Source organism: Mobula hypostoma, chromosome 9 (genome assembly GCF_963921235.1).
Source record: "Mobula hypostoma chromosome 9, sMobHyp1.1, whole genome shotgun sequence".
NCBI lineage: Eukaryota > Metazoa > Chordata > Chondrichthyes > Myliobatiformes > Myliobatidae > Mobula > Mobula hypostoma.
Window position 1 is genome coordinate 90,791,687 of NC_086105.1, and position 22,022 is coordinate 90,813,708.

The 22,022-nt window shown below is 44.0% G+C and overlaps 1 protein-coding gene across 3 annotated transcripts in view; it reads right to left on the reverse strand.

Moving 5' to 3' along the window:
- Positions 1 to 14,283: 14,283 nt before the first annotated feature.
- LOC134351854 (ADP-ribose pyrophosphatase, mitochondrial-like) overlaps positions 14,284 to 22,022 on the reverse strand; it is a 35,409-nt gene continuing 27,670 nt past the window's right edge. The window contains exons 6-7 of one of the 3 annotated variants that reach the window (XM_063058661.1): positions 15,504 to 15,588; positions 14,284 to 15,283 (exon numbers count right to left, since the gene is read on the reverse strand). In XM_063058661.1, coding sequence (XP_062914731.1) covers positions 15,138 to 15,283; positions 15,504 to 15,588 — 231 coding nt within the window. In that variant the 3' untranslated portion in view covers positions 14,284 to 15,137. The remainder of the gene's footprint in view (positions 15,284 to 15,503; positions 15,589 to 22,022) is intronic. The other 2 variants (XM_063058660.1, XM_063058659.1) reach the window with 2 other exon arrangements.

Consider the following 22,022-nt stretch of genomic DNA (forward strand, 5'->3'; position numbering starts at 1 on the left):
ATCTATAGGAAGAGGTGCAGTCGACGTTTCAGGCCGAGACCCTTCGTCAGGACTAACTGAAGGAAGAGTGAGTAAGGGATTTGAAAGCTGGAGGGGGAGGGGGAGATGCAAAATGATAGGAGAAGACAGGAGGGGGAGGGATAGAGCCGAGAGCTGGACAGGTGATAGGCAAAAGGGGATACGAGAGGATCATGGGACAGGAGGTCCGGGAAGAAAGACAAGGGGGGGGGCGTGACCCAGAGGATGGGCAAGAGGTATATTCAGAGGGACAGAGGGAGAAAAAGGAGAGTGAGAGAAAGAATGTGTGCATAAAAATGAGTAACAGATGGGGTACGAGGGGGAGGTGGGGCCTTAGCGGAAGTTAGATAAGTCGATGTTCATGCCATCAGGTTGGAGGCTACCCAGACGGAATATAAGGTGTTGTTCCTCCAACCTGAGTGTGGCTTCATCTTTACAGCAGAGGAGGCCGTGGATAGACATGTCAGAATGGGAATAGGATGTGGAATTAAAATGTTAACATCGACTTCTCTAACTTCCGCTAAGGCCCCACCTCCCCCTCGTACCCCATCTGTTACTCCTTTTTATGCACACATTCTTTCTCTCACTCTCCTTTTTCTCCCTCTGTCCCTCTGAATATACCTCTTGCCCATCCTCTGGGTCACCCCACCCCTCTCTTTGTCTTTCTTCCCGGACCTCCTGTCCCATGATCCTCTCGTATCCCCTTTTGCCTATCACCTGTCCAGCTCTCGGCTCTATCCCTCCCCCTCCTGTCTTCTCCTATCACTTTGCATCTCCCCCTCCCCCTCCAGCTTTCAAATCCCTTACTCACTCTTCCTTCAGTTAGTCCTGACGAAGGGTCTCGGCCTGAAACGTCGACTGCACCTCTTCCTATAGATGCTGCCTGGCCTGCTGCGTTCACCAGCAACTTTGATGTATGTTGCTTGAATTTCCAGCATCTGCAGAATTCCTGTTGTTTACTGAGGCTTCATGGTGTTTTTGAAAGCAGGCTCCATCCTGCTACACACCATTGTTGACTATAGAATCTTCTAGAAATGTTTGAAGAACCTGCGAAAGCCTGTGGAAGGAATATCAGGATGAATCCTTTGAGAAGCCTCTCAAGTCTAATACCCAAAGCACTTTATGATCAAAGAGACTTACTTGTTTGACCTACAGCATGCCTTGTCTTACTGTTTTTTATTCCTGATTATATTGTTTGTGTCCATCATACTCAGTGGGTACTGAGTCCACTGTTGCTGCCAGATCAGGGGATCCCAAGCAGTTCTGAATTTGGGGAAAAATGCCTTTAAGAAAAATGGTTGGACTGTTGCCACTCGGTTATGCGTTTGCCGACTGCAGCTGCTTACGGGGCTCACAGCTCCTGCATCATTGCAGGAATCATGGGAGGTAGATCACAGCTGTCAAAAGCATACGCCTTCCATGGCATTCAGGGCAACTGTAAGGGAAACTGCCAACAAGATGAAGGAGTTGACCTTTCTCCTCGGAGCGATGGAGGATGAGATATGACCTAATAAAGGTGGCTAAGAGGATGAGAGGCATTGATCGTGTGGATAGCAGAGGCTTTTTCTCAGGGCTGAAATGGCTAACACGAGTGGGCACAGTTTTAAGGTGCTTGGAAGTAGGTACAAGGGGGATGTCAGAGGTAAGTTTTTCACACAGAGTGGTGAGTGCATGGAATGTAGTGCCAGCGATAGTCAGAGAGACAGATGCAATAGGGTCTTTTAAGAGACTCTTAGGTAGGTACACAGAGCTTAGAAAACTAGAGGGCTTGTGCAGTAGGGAAATTCTAGGCAATTTCTAGAGTAGATTACATGGTTGTCACAACATTGTGGGCCGAAGGGCCTGTAATATGTTGTAGATTTCTATGTTTTTGGAAAATGCAGGAAAGGAAAGAACTTGTATGTTAAGTCATCTCTCCATCTGTCCCTCATTACTGAAGTAATTTCAGGTTGCCAATAGCTCTACACCACATTGAAGTAAGCGTTTGTCACCGCTGAGTTTGCAGTAGCATCAGTGCTGTGAATAGTTGTAGGGCCATGAGATCCAGACATGGTGTCAACAAGGCCTCGTCAGTGCCAAAATAGGAATCTTACAATTCATGTGCTTATCAGCTGTGCAAGTTACATTTCTTCAACTAAGAATTGTAAATGGTAGCTGAAGGTCGTAGCATGCACATTGTTGGTCCAGTGTTTGCTGGTACAGCAGAACATCATGTGCACTGACATCATCACACAGATGGTCACAAACTGCACTGGAAGTTGCATTAAAAACATGCACTAAGTTGATTTAATGTGCAATTTACATTTTAAAATAGACTCTAAGCATTTCAATTTCTACACAGCACTTTTTTTTAACTGCCTGTTCACTGTGCTCCGATCTCATATTCAGTTGGTATTCTTGTACCCCAAGGAGCTGCTTTGCTGATTAGACAGTGTGATTATGTATAAAATACCTTGGGTGGGAGCTGCAACTGAAGAACAAATTAGTCTGGTTGATCACCCACCCACCCAACTGTAGTATTTTCCTGGCAAAATAGATCTCGTTGTGCAATCACTGGATCTAATGTGGAAAATTCTTCACTGTGCAGATTTGATTTTATTATGTGATATAAAGGAATTAAGTTCTCACACTTACTTCTTGGTTATTTCCTATTTCTCCTCCTCATGAATTAAACTTGACTGGAGTAATTAAGATCTGTGCCTCAAGTTGTTGTTACTGCGGGTGTGAATTCCTGTCAGCGTTATGTTAGTGAACCAATGCCTTTCTAAAGAGAAATGGATACAAGCTTGAAAGGGAAAATATGTGCTGGGTCCAGGGAAGAATAGCCTGAATGACTTCTCTGTATAACCCTTACCTTTGATTTAGAGTTATTTTTCTGCCACTGTTGACTTTTGAAGTCCACCAACCCAATGGAGTTGGGACTGTAGGTGATCCATTATGGTTACACAATAGCATAGCATTTAGCGTAACGCTATTACAACACCAGCAACCTAGGTTCACTGTTAGCGTAATGCTATTACAACACCGACAACCTGGGTTCACAGTTAGCGTAACGCTGTTACAACACTAGCAACCTGGGTTCACAGCGTAACGCTATTACAACACCAGCAACCTGGGTTCACAGTTAGCATAACGCTATTACAACACCAGCAACCTGGGTTCACTGTTAGCGTAATGCTATTACAACACCGACAACCTGGGTTCACAGTTAGTGTAACGCTGTTACAACACTAGCAACCTCGGTTCACAGCGTAACGCTATTACAACACCAGCAACCTGGGTTCACAGTTAGCATAATGCTATTACAACACCAGCAACCTGGGTTTATGGTTAGCGTAACGCTATTACAACACCAGCAACCTGGGTTCACAGCGTAATGCTGTTACAACACCAGCAACCTGGGTTCACGGTTAGCGTAACGCTGTTACAACACCAGCAACCTGGGTTCACAGCGTAACGCTATTACAACACCAGCAACCTGGGTTCACGGTTAGCGTAACACTGTTACAACACCAGCAACCTGGGTTCACAGTTAGTGTAACACTATTACAACACCAGCATCCTGGGTTCACAGTTAGTGTAACACTATTACAACACCAGCAACCTGGGTTCACAGTTAGCGTAATGCTGTTACAACATCAACAACCTGGATCCAATTCCTCCTCTGTCTGTAGGGAGTTAGTATGTTCTCTCTGTGCATGTATAGGTTTCCTCCGGTTGCTCCAGTTTCCTCCCACAATCCTAAAAGGTACAAGTTAGTAGGTTATTTGGTCATGTGGGAATAGTTGGGCAGCTCAGGCTTGCTGGACCAGAAAGGTCTGGTCCCATTCTGTATTTCTAAATAAAATAAAAGTTGCCACCTAATAAATTGAAACCACACTGACCCCTTTCTCTTGATCTCAAAATTGAAACTCCTCATCTTGATTGGACAGGATTAGTGAGTCAGTGAACAGGATTCATTAGAAAGGGTGAATAAAAATAAGGCAGGTTCAAGCGGAGCAGCCATTGTGTGAGTGGGCCAGTGTTGGAGTGGCTTCGGCTCATCAGGCTTGAGCAAGGTAAGTATCTGGTAAGTTTCTTCTTTATTCTTAATTCCTTGTCTGTTACAGCACAGTTAGTGCAGTGAGAATGGCTCCATGGGCTGTGTTTTGTCCTGTGTGTGAGGTGTGGAAATTCTGGGAGACATCCAACCTCCTGGATAACTGTATCTGCACCAGATGCACTGAACTGCAACTTCTCAGAGAACACATTAAGGAACTGGAACTGCAATTCGATAGCCTTCAGCTCATATGCAAGACTGAGGAAGTGATCGATAGAAGCTGCAGGGAGGAAGTTACCCCTAGACTGCAGGAGGCAGGTTACTGGGTGACTGTCAAGAGAAGGAAGGGAAATGGGCAGCCAGTGCAGAGTACCCCTGTGGCTCTTCCTCTCACTAATAAGCATACCACTGTGGATATTGTTGAGGGGCATAACCTACCAGGGAGGGGAGCTGCAGCAACCAGGTCTCCAGCACTGATTCTGGCGCTGTGGCTCAAAAGTGAGAGGACCTCAAGAAGACTGTAGTGTTAACAACAGGAATTCTGCAGATGCTGGAAATTCAAGCAACATACATCAAAGTTGCTGGTGAACGCAGCAGGCCAAGCAGCCTGTAGTGTTGAAAGGAGATTTCATAGTTAGAGGAATAGAGACGAGGTTCTGCGGATGTAATAAGAGACACCCAGATGGTATGTTGCCTGCCAGGTGCCAGGGTCAGGGACATCGCGATCTCGGTGCAGGTCCACAGAATTCTGAAGGGGAGGGTGTGCAGCCAGAAGTCTAGGTACATATTGGCACCAGTGACATAGGTAGGAAAGGTGAGGAGATCCTGAAGAGAAATTTTAGGGAGCTAGGTAGAAAGCTGAGAAACAGGACCTCTAGGATAGTAATCTCTGGATTGCTGCCTGTGCTGTGCACCAGTGAGGGTAAGAATAGGATGATTTGGCATATGAATGTGTGGCTGAGGAACTGGTACAGGGGAACAGGTTCAGATTTCTGGATCATTGAGATCTCTTCAGTGGAAAGTACAAAAAAGACGGGTTACACCTGAACCTCAGGGGAACTAATATCCTTGCAGGTAGGTTTGCTGGAGTTGTTTGGGAAGGTTTAAACTAATTTGGCAAGGGGATGGAAACCAGAGTGATAGGCTGAGGATGGGGTAGTTGGGTTACAAACAGAGGCACTGTGTAGTGAGACTGTAAGCAAGGAGAGACTGACGATAGGGCAAAATTGGAGTCCTTGCAATGTAGAAGAGGTACAAAAATCCTGTGATAAATGCAGGATTGAAGGTGTTATATTTGAATGCACACAGTATATGAAATAAGGTAGATGAACTTGTAGCAGTTATGGACTGGCATCTATGATGTGTGCACCATTAAATTGTGGCTGAAAGAAGATTATAGTTGGGAGCTTAACATCCAAGGATACACAGTGTATCAAAAGGACATTAGGTAGGCAGAGGGGGTGGGGTGGCTCTGTTGGTAAAAAAATGAAATCGAATCATTAGAAAGAGGTGACATAGGGTTGGATGGTGTAGAATTGTCAGAATCAGAATCAGGTTTATTATCTCCAGCATGTGACGTAAAATTTGTTAACTTAGCAGCAGCAGTTCAATGCAATACATAATCTAGCAGAGAGAGAAAAAATAAACTAATAATAATAAACAAGTAAATCAATTACAGTATACGTACATTGAACAGACCAAAAAAAGGTGCAAAAACAGAAATACTGTATTTTTTTTAAAAAGGTAGTGTCCAAAGATTCAACATCCATTTAGGAATCAGATGGCAGAGGGGAAGAAGCTGTTCCTGAGTCAATGAGTGTGTGCCTTCATGCCTCTGTACCTCCTACCTGATGGCAACAGTGAGAAAATGGCATGCCCTGGGTGCTGGAGGCCCTTAATAATGGATGCTGCCTTTCTGAGACACCGCTCCCTGAAGATGTCCTGGGCACTTTGTAGGCTAGTACCCAAGTTGGAGCCGATTAGATTTGTAACCTTCTGCAGCTTCTTTCGGTCCTGTGGAGTATCATCATTGTGGATAGAATGAAGAAACTGCAGGGGTAAAAAGACCCTGATGGGAGTTGTATACAGACCTCCAAACAGTAGCAAAGATGTGGTCTACAAATTACAACAGGAGATAGAAAATGCATGTCAAAAGGGCAATGTTACGATATTCATGGGGGATTTCAATATGCAGGTATATTGGGAAAACCATATTGATGCTGGATCCCAGGAGGATGAACTTGTAGAATGCCTGCAAGATGGCTTTTTAGAGCAGCTTGTGGTTGAGCCTACTAAGGGATCAACTATTCTAGATTGGGTGTTGTGCAATGAACCAGAAATGATTACAGAGCTTAAGTTAAAGGAACCCTGAGGGGACATGATCATAATATAATAGAATTACCCTGCAATATGAGAAGGAGCATGGTCCCCTAATCTGAGGAAAGACATCTTTGTCATAGAGGGAGTACAAAGAAGGTTCACCAGATTGATTCCTGGGATGGCAGGTCTTTCATATGAAGAAAGACTGGATGAACTGGGCTTGTACTCGTTGGAATTTAGAAGATTGAGGGGGGATCTGATTGAAACGTATAAGATCCTAAAGGGATTGGACAGGCTAGATGCGGGAAGATTGTTCCCGATGTTGGGGAGGTCCAGAACGAGGGGTCACAGTTTGAGGATAGAGGGGAAGCCTTTTAGGACCGAGATTAGGAAAAACTTCTTCACACAGAGGGTGGTGAATCTGTGGAATTCTCTGCCACAGCAAACTGTTGAGGCCAGTTCATTGGCTATGTTTAAGAGGGAGTTAGATATGGCCCTTGTGGCTACAGGGGTCAGGGGGTATGGAGGGAAGGCTGGGTTCTGAGTTGGATGATCAGCCATGATCATAATAAATGGCGGTGCAGGCTCGAAGGGCCGAATGGCCTACTCCTGCACCTATTTTCTATGTTTCTATGTTTCTATATCAGTATTACAGTGGAGTAAAGGGAATTACATAGGCAGGAGAACGGAGCTGGCCAAAACTGATTGGAAAGGAACACAAGTGAGGATGATAGCAGAGCAAAAATTAGTGGGAATTTAGAGGATTGGGAAGCTTTTAAAAACCAAAAGAAGGGAACTAAAAAAGGTCATCAATAAGGAAGAGAAAGAATATGAAGATAAACTAGCTGATAATACTAAAGAGGATACCAACAGTCTTCAGTATGCAGGAAGTTCGGGGGGCATGATTGAGTGAAGTTGCCATTACTAGGGAGAAGATGCTTGGGAAACTGAAAGGTCTGAAGGTAAATAAATCACCTGGACAAGATGGTCTACACCCCAGGATTCTGAAAGAGATATCTGAAGAGATTGTGAAGGCAATAATAATGATCTTTGAAGAATCAGTAGATTCTGGCATGGTTCCGGAGGAAGGGAAAATTGCAGATGTCACTCCACTTTTCAAGAAGGGAGAGTGGCAGAAGAAAGGAAATTATAGGCCAGTTAGTATGACCTTAGTGGTTGGGAAGATATTGGAGTTGATTGTCGAGGAGGTGGTTTAGGGTTACGTGGAGGCACATGATAAAATAGGCTGAAGTCAGCATGGTTTCCTTAGGGGAAAATCTTGCCTGATAAATCTGATGGAATTCTTTGAAGAAATAACAAGCAGGATAGACAAAGGAGAATTGGTTGATTTTGTTTACCTGAATTTTCAGAGGGCCTTTGACAAGTATCACATATGAGGTTGCTAAATAAGTTATGAGCCATGGTATTACAGAAAATATGCTTACATGGATAGAGCATTGGCTGATCGACAGGAGGCAAAGAGTGGGAATAAAGGCAGTCTTTTCTGATTGTCTGCTGGTGACTAGTGGTGTCCACAGGGATCTGTGTTGGGACCACTTCTTTTTACATTGCACATCAATGATCTGGATGACGGAATTAATGGCTTTTTGGCCAAGTTTGTGAACAATACGAAGCTAGGTGGAGGGGCAGGTAATGTTGAGGAAGCAGAGGCTACAGGACATAGACAGATTAGGAGAAACCATAGAAATCATAGAAAAATTACAGCCCAGAAACAGGCCTTTTGGCCCTTCTTGGCTGTGCCAAACCATTTTCTGCCTAGTCCCACTGACCTGCACACGGACCATATCCCTCCATACACCTCCCATCCATGTATCTGTCCAATTTATTCTTAAGTATTAAAAAAGAACCTGCATTTACCACCTCATCTGGTGGCTCATTCCTCCCACCACTCTCTGTGTGAAGAAGCCCCCCCTAATGTTCCCTTTAAACTTTTCCATCACCCTTAACCCATGTCCTCTGGTTTTTTCCTCCCCTTGCTTCAGTGGAAAAAGCCTGCTTGCATTCACTCTATCTATACCCATCATAATCTTATATACCTCTATCAAATCTCCCCTCATTCTTCTACACTCCAGGGAATAAAGTTCTAACCTAATCAACCTTTCTCTGTAACTGAGTTTCTCAAGTACCGGCAACATCCTTGTAAACCTTCTCTGCACTCTTTCAACCTTATTTATATCCTTCCTGTAATTTGGTGACCAAAACTGAACACAATACTCCAGATTCGGCCTCACCAATGCCTTATACAACCTCATCATAACATTCCAACTCTTATACTCAATACTTTGATTAATAAAGGCCAATGTACCAAAAGCTCTCTTTACGACCCTATCTACCTGTGATACCACTTTTAGGGAATTTTGTATCTGTATTCCCAGATCCCTCTGCTCCACTGCACTCCTCAGTGCCTATGTTCTACCTTGGTTCGTCCTTCCAACGTGCAATACCTCACACTTGTCTGTATTAAACTCCATCTGCCATTTTTCAGCCCATTTTTCCAGCTGGTCCAAGTCCCTCTGCAAAACCTTCCTCACTGTCTACTACACCTCCAATCTTTGTATCATCAGCAAATTTGCTGATTCAATTTACCACATTATCATCCAGATCATTGATATAGATGACAAATAACAATGGACCCAGCACTGATCCCTATGGCACACCACTAGTCACAGGCCTCCACTCGAAGAAGCAATTCTCTACTACCACTATCTGGCTTCTTCCATCGAGCCAATGTCTAATCCAATTTACCACCTCTCCATGTATACCTAGCAACTGAATTTTCCTAACTAACCTCCCATGCGGGACCTTGTCAAAGGCCTTACTGAAGTCCATGTAGACAATATCCACTGCCTTCCCTTCATCCACTTTCCTGGTAACCTCCTCAAAAAACTCCAACAGATTGGTCAAACATGACCTATCACACACAAAGCCATGTTGACTCTCCCCATTAAGTCCCTGTCTATCCAAATGCTTGTAGATTCTTTCTCTTAGTACTCCCTCCAATAATTTACCGGCCTATAATTTCCTGGATTACTTTTCGATCCTTTTTTAAACAACGGAACAACATGAGCCACTCTCTAATCCTCCGGCACCTCACCTGTAGACAGCGACATTTTAAATATTTCTGCCAGGGCCCCTGCAATTTCAACACTAGTCTCCTTCAAGGTCTGAGGGAACACCCTGTCAGGTCCCGGGGATTTATCCACTTTAATTTTCCTCAAGACAGCAAGCACCTCCTCCTTTTCAATCTGTACATTTTCCATGATCTCACTACCTGTTTCCCTTAATTCCATAGACTTCATGCCAGTTTCCTTAGTAAATACAGACGCAAAAAATCTATTTAAGATCCCCCCCATTTCCTTTGGTTCCACACATAGCCCACCACTCTGATCTTCAAGAGGACCAATTTTGTCCCTTACAATCCTTTTGCTGTTAATATACCTGTAAACGCTCTTTGGATTATCCTTCACTTTGACTGCCAAGGCAAGCTCATGTCTTCTTTTAGCCCTCCTGATTTCTTTCTTAAGTATTTTCTTGCACTTCTTATACTCCTCAAGCACCTTATTTACTCCCTGTTTCCTATACATGTCATACAACTCCCTATTCTTCTTTATCAGAGTTGCAATATCCCTTGAGAACCAAGGTTCCTTATTCCTATTCACTTTGCCTTTATTCCTGACAGGAACATACAAACTCTGCACTCTCAAAATTTCTCCTTTGAAGGCTTCCCACCTACCGATCACATCCTTGCCAGAGAACAACCTGTCCCAATCCATGCTTTTTAGATCCTTTCTCATTTCTTCAAATTTGACCTTCTTCCAGTTCAGAACCTCAACCCTAGGACCAGATCTATCCTTGTCCATGATCAAGTTGAAACTAATGGTGTTATGACCACTGGAACCAAACTGCTCCCCTACACAGACTTCCGTAACTTGTCCTAACTCGTTTCCTAACAGGAGATCCAATATTGCATCCCCTCTAGTTGGTCCCTTTATATATTGATTTAGAAAACTTTCCTGAACACATTGTACAAACTCTAAACCATCTAGACCCCTAACAGTATGGGAGTCCCAATCAATATATGGAAAAATAAAATCCCCTACCACCACAACTTTATGTTTCCTGCAGTTGCCTGCTATCTCTCTGCAGATTTGCTCTTCCAATTCTCATTGACTATTGGGTGGTCTGTAATACAATCCCACTAATGTGGCCATACCTTTCCTGTTTCTCAGCTCCACCCATAAGGACTCAGTAGACAAGCCCTCTAATCTGAGAACGGACAACGAAGTGGCAGATGTAATATAGTGTCAGGATATGTATGATCATGCACTTTGGTAGAGGAATAAAAGCATAAACTACTTCATAAATGGAGAGAAAATTCCAAAATCTGAAGTGCAAAGGGAATTGGGAGTCCTCTTGCAGGATTCCCTAAAGGCAAATTTGCAGGATGAGTCTGTGGTGAGGAAGGCAGGTGCAATGTTAGCACTCATTTCAAGAGGACTAGAATATAAAAGCAAGGGTGTAATGCTGAGGCTTTATAAGGCACTGGTGAGGCCTCACTTGGAGTATTGTCAGCAGTTTCGGGCTCCTTATTAAGAAGGGTGTGCTGAAATTGGAGAGGGTTCAAAGGAGGTTCACAAAAATGATTATGGGATTGAAAGGCTTGTGATGTCAAGAGTGTTTAATGTCTCTGGGCCTGTACTCACTGGAGTTCGGAAGAAAGGGTGTTCTCATTGAGATCTGTTGAATGGTGAAAGGCCTTGATAGAGTGGATGTGGAGAGGATGTTCCCTAACGTGGGGCAGCCTAAGACCAGAGGACACAGCTCCATATAGAGGGATGGCCATTTAGAATGGAAATGATGAATTACTTCAGCCAGAGAGTGGTGACTTTGTTGCCACAGGCAGTTGTGGAGGTCAAATCATTGGGTATATTTAAAGCAGAGGTTGATAGATTCTTGATTAATCAGGGCATGAAGGGATATGGGGATAAGGCAGGAGATTGGGGCTGAGGGGGAAATGGATCAACCATGATGAAATGGGGAACCAGACTTGATGGACCAAATGGCCTAATTCTGCTCCTATATCTTATGGTCTTGTCAGCACTCCCTCTTTTAGGTACAAGTATTTCAACTTTTCATGTCATCGATGCACAGGTCAGGTCAGCATTGACTGCTCAAAAGTAGAAAGCCACTTGGGTTGATATTATGATGGCTTTTACTGAGAAGTTCCAAGACACTGATCCACAATAGTAGTCCCTCCTAGAAACTGGAGTTGCTGGCAATGTGGTCAAGCTGAATCACTTCTGTTGTTGAAGTCTCTCTGCTGTTACTTGTTTATTCTTCTGCTTTTCTGTATTCCAGATCAGCCAGCCATAGAATGCTGCTGCTTAATGAAAAGTTACATGCTGCATATTTTTCAAATCACAAACAAGAGGAAGTCTGCAGATGCTGGAAATCTGAGCAACACGCACAAAATGATGGAGGAACTCAGCAGGCCAGGCAACATCTATGGGTGAAAAGTACAGTCGACGTTTCTGGCCGAAACCCTTTGGCAGGACTGCAGAAAAAAAGCCGGTTTGAAAGGTGGGGTGGGGGGGAGGGGAGAGAGAAACACCAGGTGATAGGTGAAACGTGGAGGGGGAGGGATGAAGCAAAGAGCTAGGAAGTTGATTGGTGAAAGAGACAGAAGGTCACGGAAGAAAGAAAAAAGGGAGGGGGAGAAGCACCAGAGGGAGGAGATGGGCAGGCAAGGAGATAACGAGAGAGGGCCAAGGGTATGGGAATGGGGGCGGGGGGGAAGAGAGGCACTACTGGAAGTTTGAGAAATCAATGTTCATGCCATCAAGTTCAAGGCTACCCAAAAGGGATATAAGGTGTCGTCCTTCAACCTAAGTGCGGCCTTATCCCAACAGTGGAGGAGGCCATGGATGGACATATCAGAATAAGAATGGGAAGTGGAATTAAAATGGGTGGCCACTGGGAGATCCCGCTTGTTCTGGCAGACGGAGCATAGACGCTTGGTGAAGCGGTCTCCCAATCTACATCAGGTCTCACCGATATACAAGAAGCCACACCGGGAGCACCAAACACAGTATATGACCCCAACAGACTCACAGCTGAAGAAAACCCAACCAGTTGCCCTGAACCACCATTCTCCTCTGCCTAGTAGAACTTGTCCTCACTCTAAGTAATTTCTCCTTTGGGTCCTCCCACTTCCTTCAAACAAAAGGGGTAGCCATGGGCACTCGCATGGGGCCCAGCTATGCCTGCCTGTTTGTCAGCTGCGTGAAACAGTCTATGTTCCAAGCCTACACTGATGGCTGTCCCCCCACTTTTCCAACGCTACATCAATGACTGCATTGGTGCTGCTTCCTGCACCTGTGTTGAACTCATCTATTTCATCCACTTTGTCTCCATCTTCCAACCTAACCTCAAATTAACCTGGTCCATTTCCGACACTTACCTTTCCTTTCTTGATCTCACTGTCTCTATCTCCGGAGACAGCTTATCCACCAATGTCTATTATAAGCCAACGGACTCTCACAACTGCCTGGACTATATCTCGTCCCACCTTGCTACTTGTAAAAAACTCCATCCCGTTCTCTCAATTCCTCCGTCTCTGCCACAGCTGCTCTCAGGATGAAGCTTTTCATTGTAGAACGAAGATGCCCTCCTTTTTCAAAGAAAGGGGCTTCCCTTCCTCCACCATCAATGCTACCCTCAACCACATCTCTTCCATTTCACACGGTTGCTCTTACCCCATCTTCTCACCACGCTAACATGGATAGGGTTCCTCTTGTCCTCACCTACCACCCTAGCAGTCTCCGTGTCTAGCACATAATTCTCTGAAACTTCCACCACCAAACACATCTCCCCCCTCCCCCACTTTCTGCAGGGATCGCCCTCTACGTAACTCCCTTGTCCATTCTTCCCTCGCCACTGATCTCCCTCCTGGCACTTACACTTGCAAGTGGAACAAGTGCTACAGCTGCCCTTACACCTCTTCCTTCATTACCATTCAGGGCCAGAAGCAGTCCTTCCAGATGAGGTGACACTTCACCTGTGAGTCTGTTGGGATCAAATACTGTGTACGGTGTGGCCTTTTGTATATTGGTGAGACCCAACGTAGATTGGGAGACCACTGCGCTGAGCAACTACGCTCCGTTCACCAGAACAAGCAGGATCTCCCAGTGGCCACCCATTTTAATGCCACTTCCCATTACTATTCTGATATGTCCGCCCATGGCCTCCTCCACTGTCGGGTTAAGGCCACACTTAGGTTGGAGGAACACCACCTTATATTCCGTTTGGGTAGCCTCCAACCTAATGACATGAACAACAATTTCTCAAACTTCCAGTAGTGCCTCCCCACCCCCCTTCACCATTCCCCATCCCCTTGTCCCTCTCTCATGTTATCTCCTTACCCACCTATTGCCTCCCTCTGGTGCTCCTCCCCCCCCTTTTTTTCTTTCTTCCATGGCCTTTTGTTTCTTTCACTAATCAACTTCCTAGCTCTACTTCATCCCTCCCCCTCCAAGTTTCACCTATTGCCTGACATTTCTCTCTCCCCACCCTCCATCTTTCAAATCTACTCCTCAGCTTTTTTTCTCCAGTCTTGTGGAAGGGTTTTGCTGGAAAGGTCGACTGTACTTTTTACCCATAGATGCTGCCTGGCCTGCTGAGTTCTTCAGCATTTTGTGTGTGCTGCTACATATTTTTGATTGATCATAGGTTAAAGCTAATATTTACAGTGGAATAGAATTCTATTGTTTACACCTCCTGGTTGCCATTTGAAATACCAGCCTTTCCCTATAAGAAAGAACTTGACTTGCATGGTACCCTCAGGATATCCAAAAGCATGTCATGGTCAATGAAGAACTTTAGAATCATAGAAAAGTCCAGCACAGAAACATCTAGTCTGTGCCGAACCATTTAAGCTGCCTACTCCCATCGACCTGCACGAGGGGCATAGCTGTCCATACTGCTACCATCCATGTACCGATCAACACTTCTCTTAAGCACTGTTAGTGTAATTTGTTAGCTGCTTCGTTGGTGTACAGTGGCATTGTAGGAAATGCTCAGCCCCATGATCAATAGGATTGTGGTGAGACTATCTGCATTACACAAGTAATCTCAGTAAGTGTGCACCTGACTCAGGGAAAGGAACAGACAAGCTAACACAGAAATGCCTGATGCAGTTTTGTGGGGGCTTAATTTCATTTGGTAAAAATTATTGGCACAATCTACTCCAGGTTAAGTTATTTTCACATGTTTACTGCCTAAAACAGATTAGTCACTGGGTGATCCAGTTTCAAGACTATATCCTTTCACGTAATTTAAATGTTTATTGCAGTCATTTACTTCAACTATTATAGCGAAGAGTACACATTTTCTATACTTTCTTGCGTTTTCTCTTAAACATTATTAATCTTGAATGAGAAATGGAGAGGTAAAAGGAAGCAAGAGCAGGCAAGCCTGGAGGGAGGTGGGTGAAGGTGGGAGGGTAAAATGACTGGGAAGAGGCTGAGAGAGGGAGTACGTAGAAGGTAGGAGTGGGTAAGGAAAAGTGATAGGGAAGGCCAAGGGGAAAGAGTACAAGGTATTGATGGTGAGGAGAAAGGAGAGTGGGGAAAGGGAAGGAGAGGGTAAAAAGGAGAGAGTGGCTATTCTCTCCTCTGCATTTCAGTCTCCGCTGACATTGTGTCATTGATCCTCTTTAGATTACTTCATACACCGTCTGCAACTACCAATGACTACCCCGTAACTCAGCAACACTCTTCAGGAATTGCAAGTGGCTGGCGTAGAGTTGCATGTTCTGGTCAATGTCAAGCCACTGGACATCCGCAGCATCGTCACCTGCATGTAGATTCAGTTCTCCCACACTGTCACCTGGAAATAGAGCTCATGATTAGGACCCCTGACACTAATGCCAACAAAAGCAAGAACTGTGGAACATCTGGAAGTTGTAAAAGGCGGTACACAGACACAAAGTACTTTAAAGCCAATGTGCTCTAGGGCTTGTAAAAATCTGTTCTTCATCCGCAACTTTGTCTCCACATTTCTCATCTTCCTACTTCCCCTCCTTACAGCTCCTCCTTTCCACACATACCAGTATCATCGTGGAAATTCACAGCCATTGTTTCCATCCAGGCGTTGTCAGTGTTCCGTGGATCATCCACGTATCCTGTGTAAATCTGGGGTGGGGTGGGAGGGGGAAGAAAGAGAGAGAGTGGGAGAGAGAACATTGTGTAAACTCTCTTGCCTTCCACATCTCCTTTAAACCCACCCCCCCACCTGAAATGTATATCCTCTGGTACTTGCCATTTTTACCATGTGAAAAAGATTCTGACTGTCTAACTCCTGTATGCCTCCCACAATTTCATAAACTTCTATCAGACCTCTCCCTCAGCCTCAAAACTCCAGACAAAACTACCTGTTTCAACAACCTCTCTTTCTAGATCATACACTCTTAATACAAGCAACAACCTCTTCTGTATCTTTTCCAAACACTCCACATCCTCTCTGTAATGGAGCACCCAGAAATGAATAAAATACCGCAAGTAAACCCAACCAAAGTTTCATAAAGATGCAACATGACTTCCTTATTCCTCCACTCAATGGCCTGACCAATGAAGGCAAGCATGCTGTGCTTTACTGATTGGCTTATCCACCCGTGTGGCCACTATGGGAGCTATGGACTTGGACCCCAAGATCCATCACTTAAACGTCCTGACACTAACTGTACACTTCCTGCTAATGTTTGATCTCCGAAAGTACTAAATCTTACATTTGCTTGAATTAAATGTCATCAGCCATTTCCACACCCATACCCATAACTGAATGGTATTCCGTTTTCTTTGATCGCATTCCACATAGTATCCACAACTTCACCAAGCTTTATATTGTCAGAAACTTACCAAGCCACCCATCGACATTTTCATCTAAGTCACTTACATCTACCACAAGCAAAATAAACACCACCGACCCCTGCAGAGCACAACTGATCACAAACCCACAGCCAGAAGAACACACCACGCCCCTCAACCCTCTGCTGTCTTCTATGGGCAAGCCAATTCCAAATTCAAGCTACAAGTTATCATGGAGAGAGGTAGGTAGAGCTCTTGCCCTCTAATCTAGGAGACATCCTGGTAAACCTCCTGTGCAACCTTTCCACAGTCTCCACATCATCCTGTAATGGAGCATGCAGAACTTTAGGCAATGGTCCAAGTGGTCTGACTAAAGTATGTATCCCTCAAGCACGACTTCCTTACTCTTATACTCAGCATGCATATCAATAAAGGCAAGAATGCATATGAATCAGAATCAGGTTCATGTTTAACATCACTGGCTTATAGTGTGTAGAATGTAGAATAATACAGTACAGGAACTGGGTCACAATGTTGTGCTGAACCAGCTAAACAGCAAATTAAAAACATTCAACAATAATCCCTCCTACCTATAACATGTCCATAGCCCTCCATCTTCCTTACATCCATGTGCCTATCCAACTGTCTCTTAAAAGTCTCTAATGTATTTGCCCCTACCACCATAGCAGGCAGTGCACTGCAGGTATCCATGACCGTCTGAGTGAAAAAACCTATTGGCCCAGATCAGAGGTGATTGCCGATTTCACTTGCCCTACGCAATTGGCAATCGCCTCTGATCTCGGCCAACATTTACGTGCTGGGTGGCACCTAATTAATTAGCTTGTTTATTTTGGCTTTTTTCTTAAAGATGTGCTGGGTGCGTTCTGGCTACTGCTGCATGCTTCGCGGCCCGGAGGTTGGGGACCACTGTCCTAGATATTGTCTATCCAGAATTTTATAAAGTTGCAACAGAAGCTCCTGACTTTTGAACTCAATGCCTTGGCTAAAAAAAACAAGCATTCCATAAGCCTTCTTAACCACCTTATCAGCCTGTGTAGCCACTTTCAAGGAGCTATGAACTCAGATCCCAAGATCTCTCTGCTCAGCAACGCTATTAAGGACCTTGCTCTTAACAGTGTACCTTGTATTTGCTCCACCGAGGTGCAACACCTCATACTTATCTGGGTTAAACTCCATTTGCCATTTCTCAGCCCATATCTGCAATTAATCTATATCGTGTGCTATTCTTTGCCAGTCTTCTACACTATCCACAACTCCATCAATCTTGGTATCATCCAGAAACTTACTAACTGACCTATCTACATTCTCATCCAGATGATTTATACAGTGGTATGCAAAAGTTTGGGCACCCCAGTCAAAATTTCTGTTACTGTGAATAGCTAAGCGAGTAAAAGATGACATGATTTCCAAAAGGCATAAAGTTAAAGATGACACATTTCTTTAATATTTTAAGCAAGATTACTTTTTTATTTTCATCTTTTACAGTTTCAAAACAACAAAAAAGGAAAAGGGCCCAAAGCAAATGTTTGGGCACCCTGCATGGTCAGTACTTAGTAACACTCCCTTTGGCAAGTATCACAGCTTGTAAACGCTTTCTGCAGCCAGCTAAGAGTCTTTCAATTCTTGTTTGGGGGATTTTCACCCATTCTTCCTTGCAAAAGGCTTCTAGTTCTGTGAGATTCTTGGGCCGTCTTGCATGCACTGCTCTTTTGAGGTCTATCCACAGATTCTCGATGATGTTTAGGTCGGGGGACTGTGAGGGTCATAGCAAAACCTTCAGCTTTCGCCTCTAGAGGTAGTCCATTGTGGATTTTGAGGTGTGTTTAGGACCATTATCCTGTTGTAGAAGCCATCTGCTTTTCATCTTCAGTTTTTTTTTTACAGACGGTGTGATGTTTGCTTCCAGAATTTGCTGGTATTTAATTGAATTAATTCTTCCCTCTACCAGTAAAATGTTCCCCGTGCCCCTGGCTGTAACACAAGCCCAAAGCATGATCGATCCACCCCCGTGCTTAACAGTTGAAGAGGTGTTCTTTTCATGAAATTCCGCACCCTTTTTTCTCCAAGCATACTTTTGCTCATTGTGGCCAAAAAGTTCTATTTTAACTTCATCAGTCCACAGGACTTGTTTCCAAAATGCATCAGGCTTGCTTAGATGTTGCTTTGCAAACTTCTGACGCTGAATTTTGTGGTGAGGATGCAGCAAACGTTTTCTTTCTGATGACATGAAGGTCATATTTGTGCAGGTGTTGCTGCACAGTAGAACAATGCACCACCACTCCAGAGTCTGCTAAATCTTCCTGAAGGTCTTTTGCAGTCAAACGGGGGTTTTGATTTGCCTTTCTAGCAACTCTACAAGCAGTTCTCTCGGAAAGTTTTCTTGATCTTCCAGACTTCAACTTGACCTCCACCATTCCTATTAACTGCCATTTCTTAATTACATTACGAACTGAGGAAACGGCTACCTGAAAACGCTTTGCTATCTTCTTATAGCCTTCTCCTGCTTTGTGGGCATCATTTATTTTAATTTTCAGAGTGCTAGGCAGCTGCTTAGAGGAGCCCATGGCTGCTGATTGTTGGGACAAGATTTGAGGAGTCAGAGTATTTATAAAGCTTTGAAATTTGCATCACCTGGCCTTTCCTAATGATGACTTTGAACAAGTCATAGCCCTAACAAGCTAATTAAGGTCTGAGACCTTGGTAAAAGTTATCTGAGAGCTCAAATCTCTTGGGGTGCCCAAACTTTGGATGGTGCTCCTTTCTTTTTTTTCCACTCTAAAATTGTACAAAACAAAATTAATACACTAATCTTGCTTAAAATGTTGAAAAGAATGTTTCATCTTTAACTTTATGACTTTTTGGAGATCAGTTCATCTTCTACTCACTTAACTATTCACAGTAACAGAAATTTTGACCGCGGTGCCCAAACCTTTGCATGCCACTGTACATTACAAACAACAGAGACTCCAGCACAGATATCTGGGGAACTCCACCAATTACAGATAGCCAGCTTGAATAAGTCCCTTCAACCACTACCCTCTGATTCTATGCGAAAGTCAGTTCAGAGACCAAACAGCCAATTTGCTACGGATCCCATGCATCTTAATCTTCTGTTTTTGCCTCCTGTGAAGGACTTTGTCAAATGCCTTAATAAAATCCATGTAGACAACATCCACTGCCCAACTCTCATCAATCTCTCTCATCACCTTGTCAAAAAACTCAATCAGGTTGGTAAGGTACGACCTGCCCTGCACAAAGCCATGCTGGCTCTCTCTAATTAGGCCATGGGTTTTCAAATGCTCATAAATCCTATCCGTAAGAATTTTATTCAGTGGGCACGCGACTCACTGGTCTATAGTTTCCAGGATTTTCCCTTATTCCCTTCATAAACAGAGGTACAACATTAGCCACTGACCAGTCCTCCGGGATCTCACCTGTGGCTAGAGAGGAAGCAAAGATAATGGTCAAGGGCCCAGCAACCTCGTCTCTTGCCTCCTTCAATAACCTGGGGTAAATTCCATCAGGTCCTGGAGTCTTACCACCTTAATATTCACCAGGAGGCCCAACATTTTCTCCTCCCTGACCTCTAAAGGCCCTAACATATTTATACACTCAACACTGATCTCCTGGTCCTCCATATCCTTTTCCTTGGGAAATATTGAAGCAAAGTACTCATTAAGTGCCTCACTCACATTCTCTGCATCCAAGCAAATGTTCCCCCCTTTATCTTTGAGTGGTCCCACCCTCTCCCTAGTTATCCTTTTACTCTTGATGTCTATATAGAATGCCTTGGGATTCATCTTAACCCTATTTGTCAAGGGTTTTTCATGGCCCCTCCTGATTCCCTAATTCCATTCTTTACTACTTTTCTGGCTTCCTTATACTCCTCATGTGCTTTGTTAGATCCTAACTTCTGGATCTTTACATACTTTTCCTTTCTCTTCTTGACTAAATTCATCAAGTCTCTGGACATCCAAGGTGCTCTTATCTTTCCATCCCCGTCCTTCCTTCTGTACTTTTCTTTACTCTGTGCAATTAATCTTTAAACAGCCTCGACATGTCTGATGTGGACTTGCCAATTAATGCTTCTTAGTTCCTGCCTAATACCCTTGTAATTGTCCCTACTCTAATTTAAAATTCTTTCAGAAGAACCATATGTATCCTTATCTATAGTTATCCTGAAAGTTACGGAGTTGTGGTCACTGTTCTGTAACTGCTCACCCACTGAGAGATCAGTCACCAGGCCACTCACTACCCAGCACCAGGTCCAGTATGGCCCCTCCTCTCAATCCACATACTGGTTTAAGAAACTTTCATGGAATCACTTAAATTCTGCCCCACCTAAACCCCTTACATTAAGGAAGTCCCAGATTATATTAGGGAAGTTGAAATCCCCCATGACAACAAACCTTTTTCTAAGCACATTTCCTTAATCTGATTACATAGATTCCTCCATGTCCCAGTGCCTATAATGGGGTGTGTAGTACAATCCCATCAGTGTGATTGTACCCTTCCTATTCTTGAGTTCCACCCAAATGGACTGACCCCTCCATTATGTGCAGCTGTGATATTGTCCCAAATTAGTAGTGCAACTCCACCACCCCCCCCCCCTTACCTCCTCCTCTATCTTTTCTACAAGTTTGAAAATCTGGTATATTAATCACCCATCCCTGCTCCTCTCTCAAACAAGTTTCAGTAACGACTACAACAACTAGCTTAAACTCTCCCGAGCAGTGTGCAGCCAGGATATTGGTTCCCCTCCAGTTCAGGTGCAATCCACCCCTCTAGTACAGGTCATCTCTTTTCCAGAAAAGGTTCCAATGATCCAAGGACTGGAAACCCTGTCCTCTGTACCATCTCTGCAGCCACTCATTCATCAGTGCTATCAGCCCATTTCTATCTGCACTAGTCCGTGGTGCAAGGATTACAACCTTAGAGGTCCTTCTCTTCAGCCTCTTTCTTAACTCTATATTCTCATTGCATTGAACCTCTTCCCCATTTCTGCTTATGTCATCGGACTGATGTTTTGAAATTTGTTATCTTTGCAGTACAATACAATACGTAATAGAATAAAAAACCTTGAATGACATTGAGTATATCTATGTTAAACTAAATAGGTAGTGCAAAAAGCAGAAATAAAAAAAGTAGTGAGGTAATGTTAATGAGTTCAATATCCAAATCAGATGGCAGAAGGGAAGAAGCTGTTTCTAAATCATTGGAAGTGTCTTCTTTACCACCTTATCCACTTCCATTGCAACTTTCAGTTAACTATGAACCTGGAACCAAACATTCCTTTGTACCTCAATGATACTGAGGGGCCTATCATTAACTGTATAATCTCTCCTTTAATTTGTCTTCCCAAAATGTAACATAGAAACATAGAAAATAGGTGCAGTAGGCCATTCAGCCCTTCGAGCCTGCACCGCCATTTATTATGATCATGGCTGATCATCCAACTCAGAACCCCGACCCAGCCTTCCCTCCATACCCCCTGACCCCCGTAGCCACAAGGGCCATATCTAACTCCCTCTTAAATATAGCCAATGAACTGGCCTCAACTGTTTCCTGTGGCAGAGAATTCCACAGATTCACCACTCTCTGTGTGAAGAAGTTTTTCCTAATCTCGGTCCTAAAAGGCTTCCCCTCTATCCTCAAACTGTGGCCCCTCGTTCTGGACTTCCCCAACATCGGGAACAATCTTCCTGCATCTAGCCTGTCCAATCCCTTTAGGATCTTATACG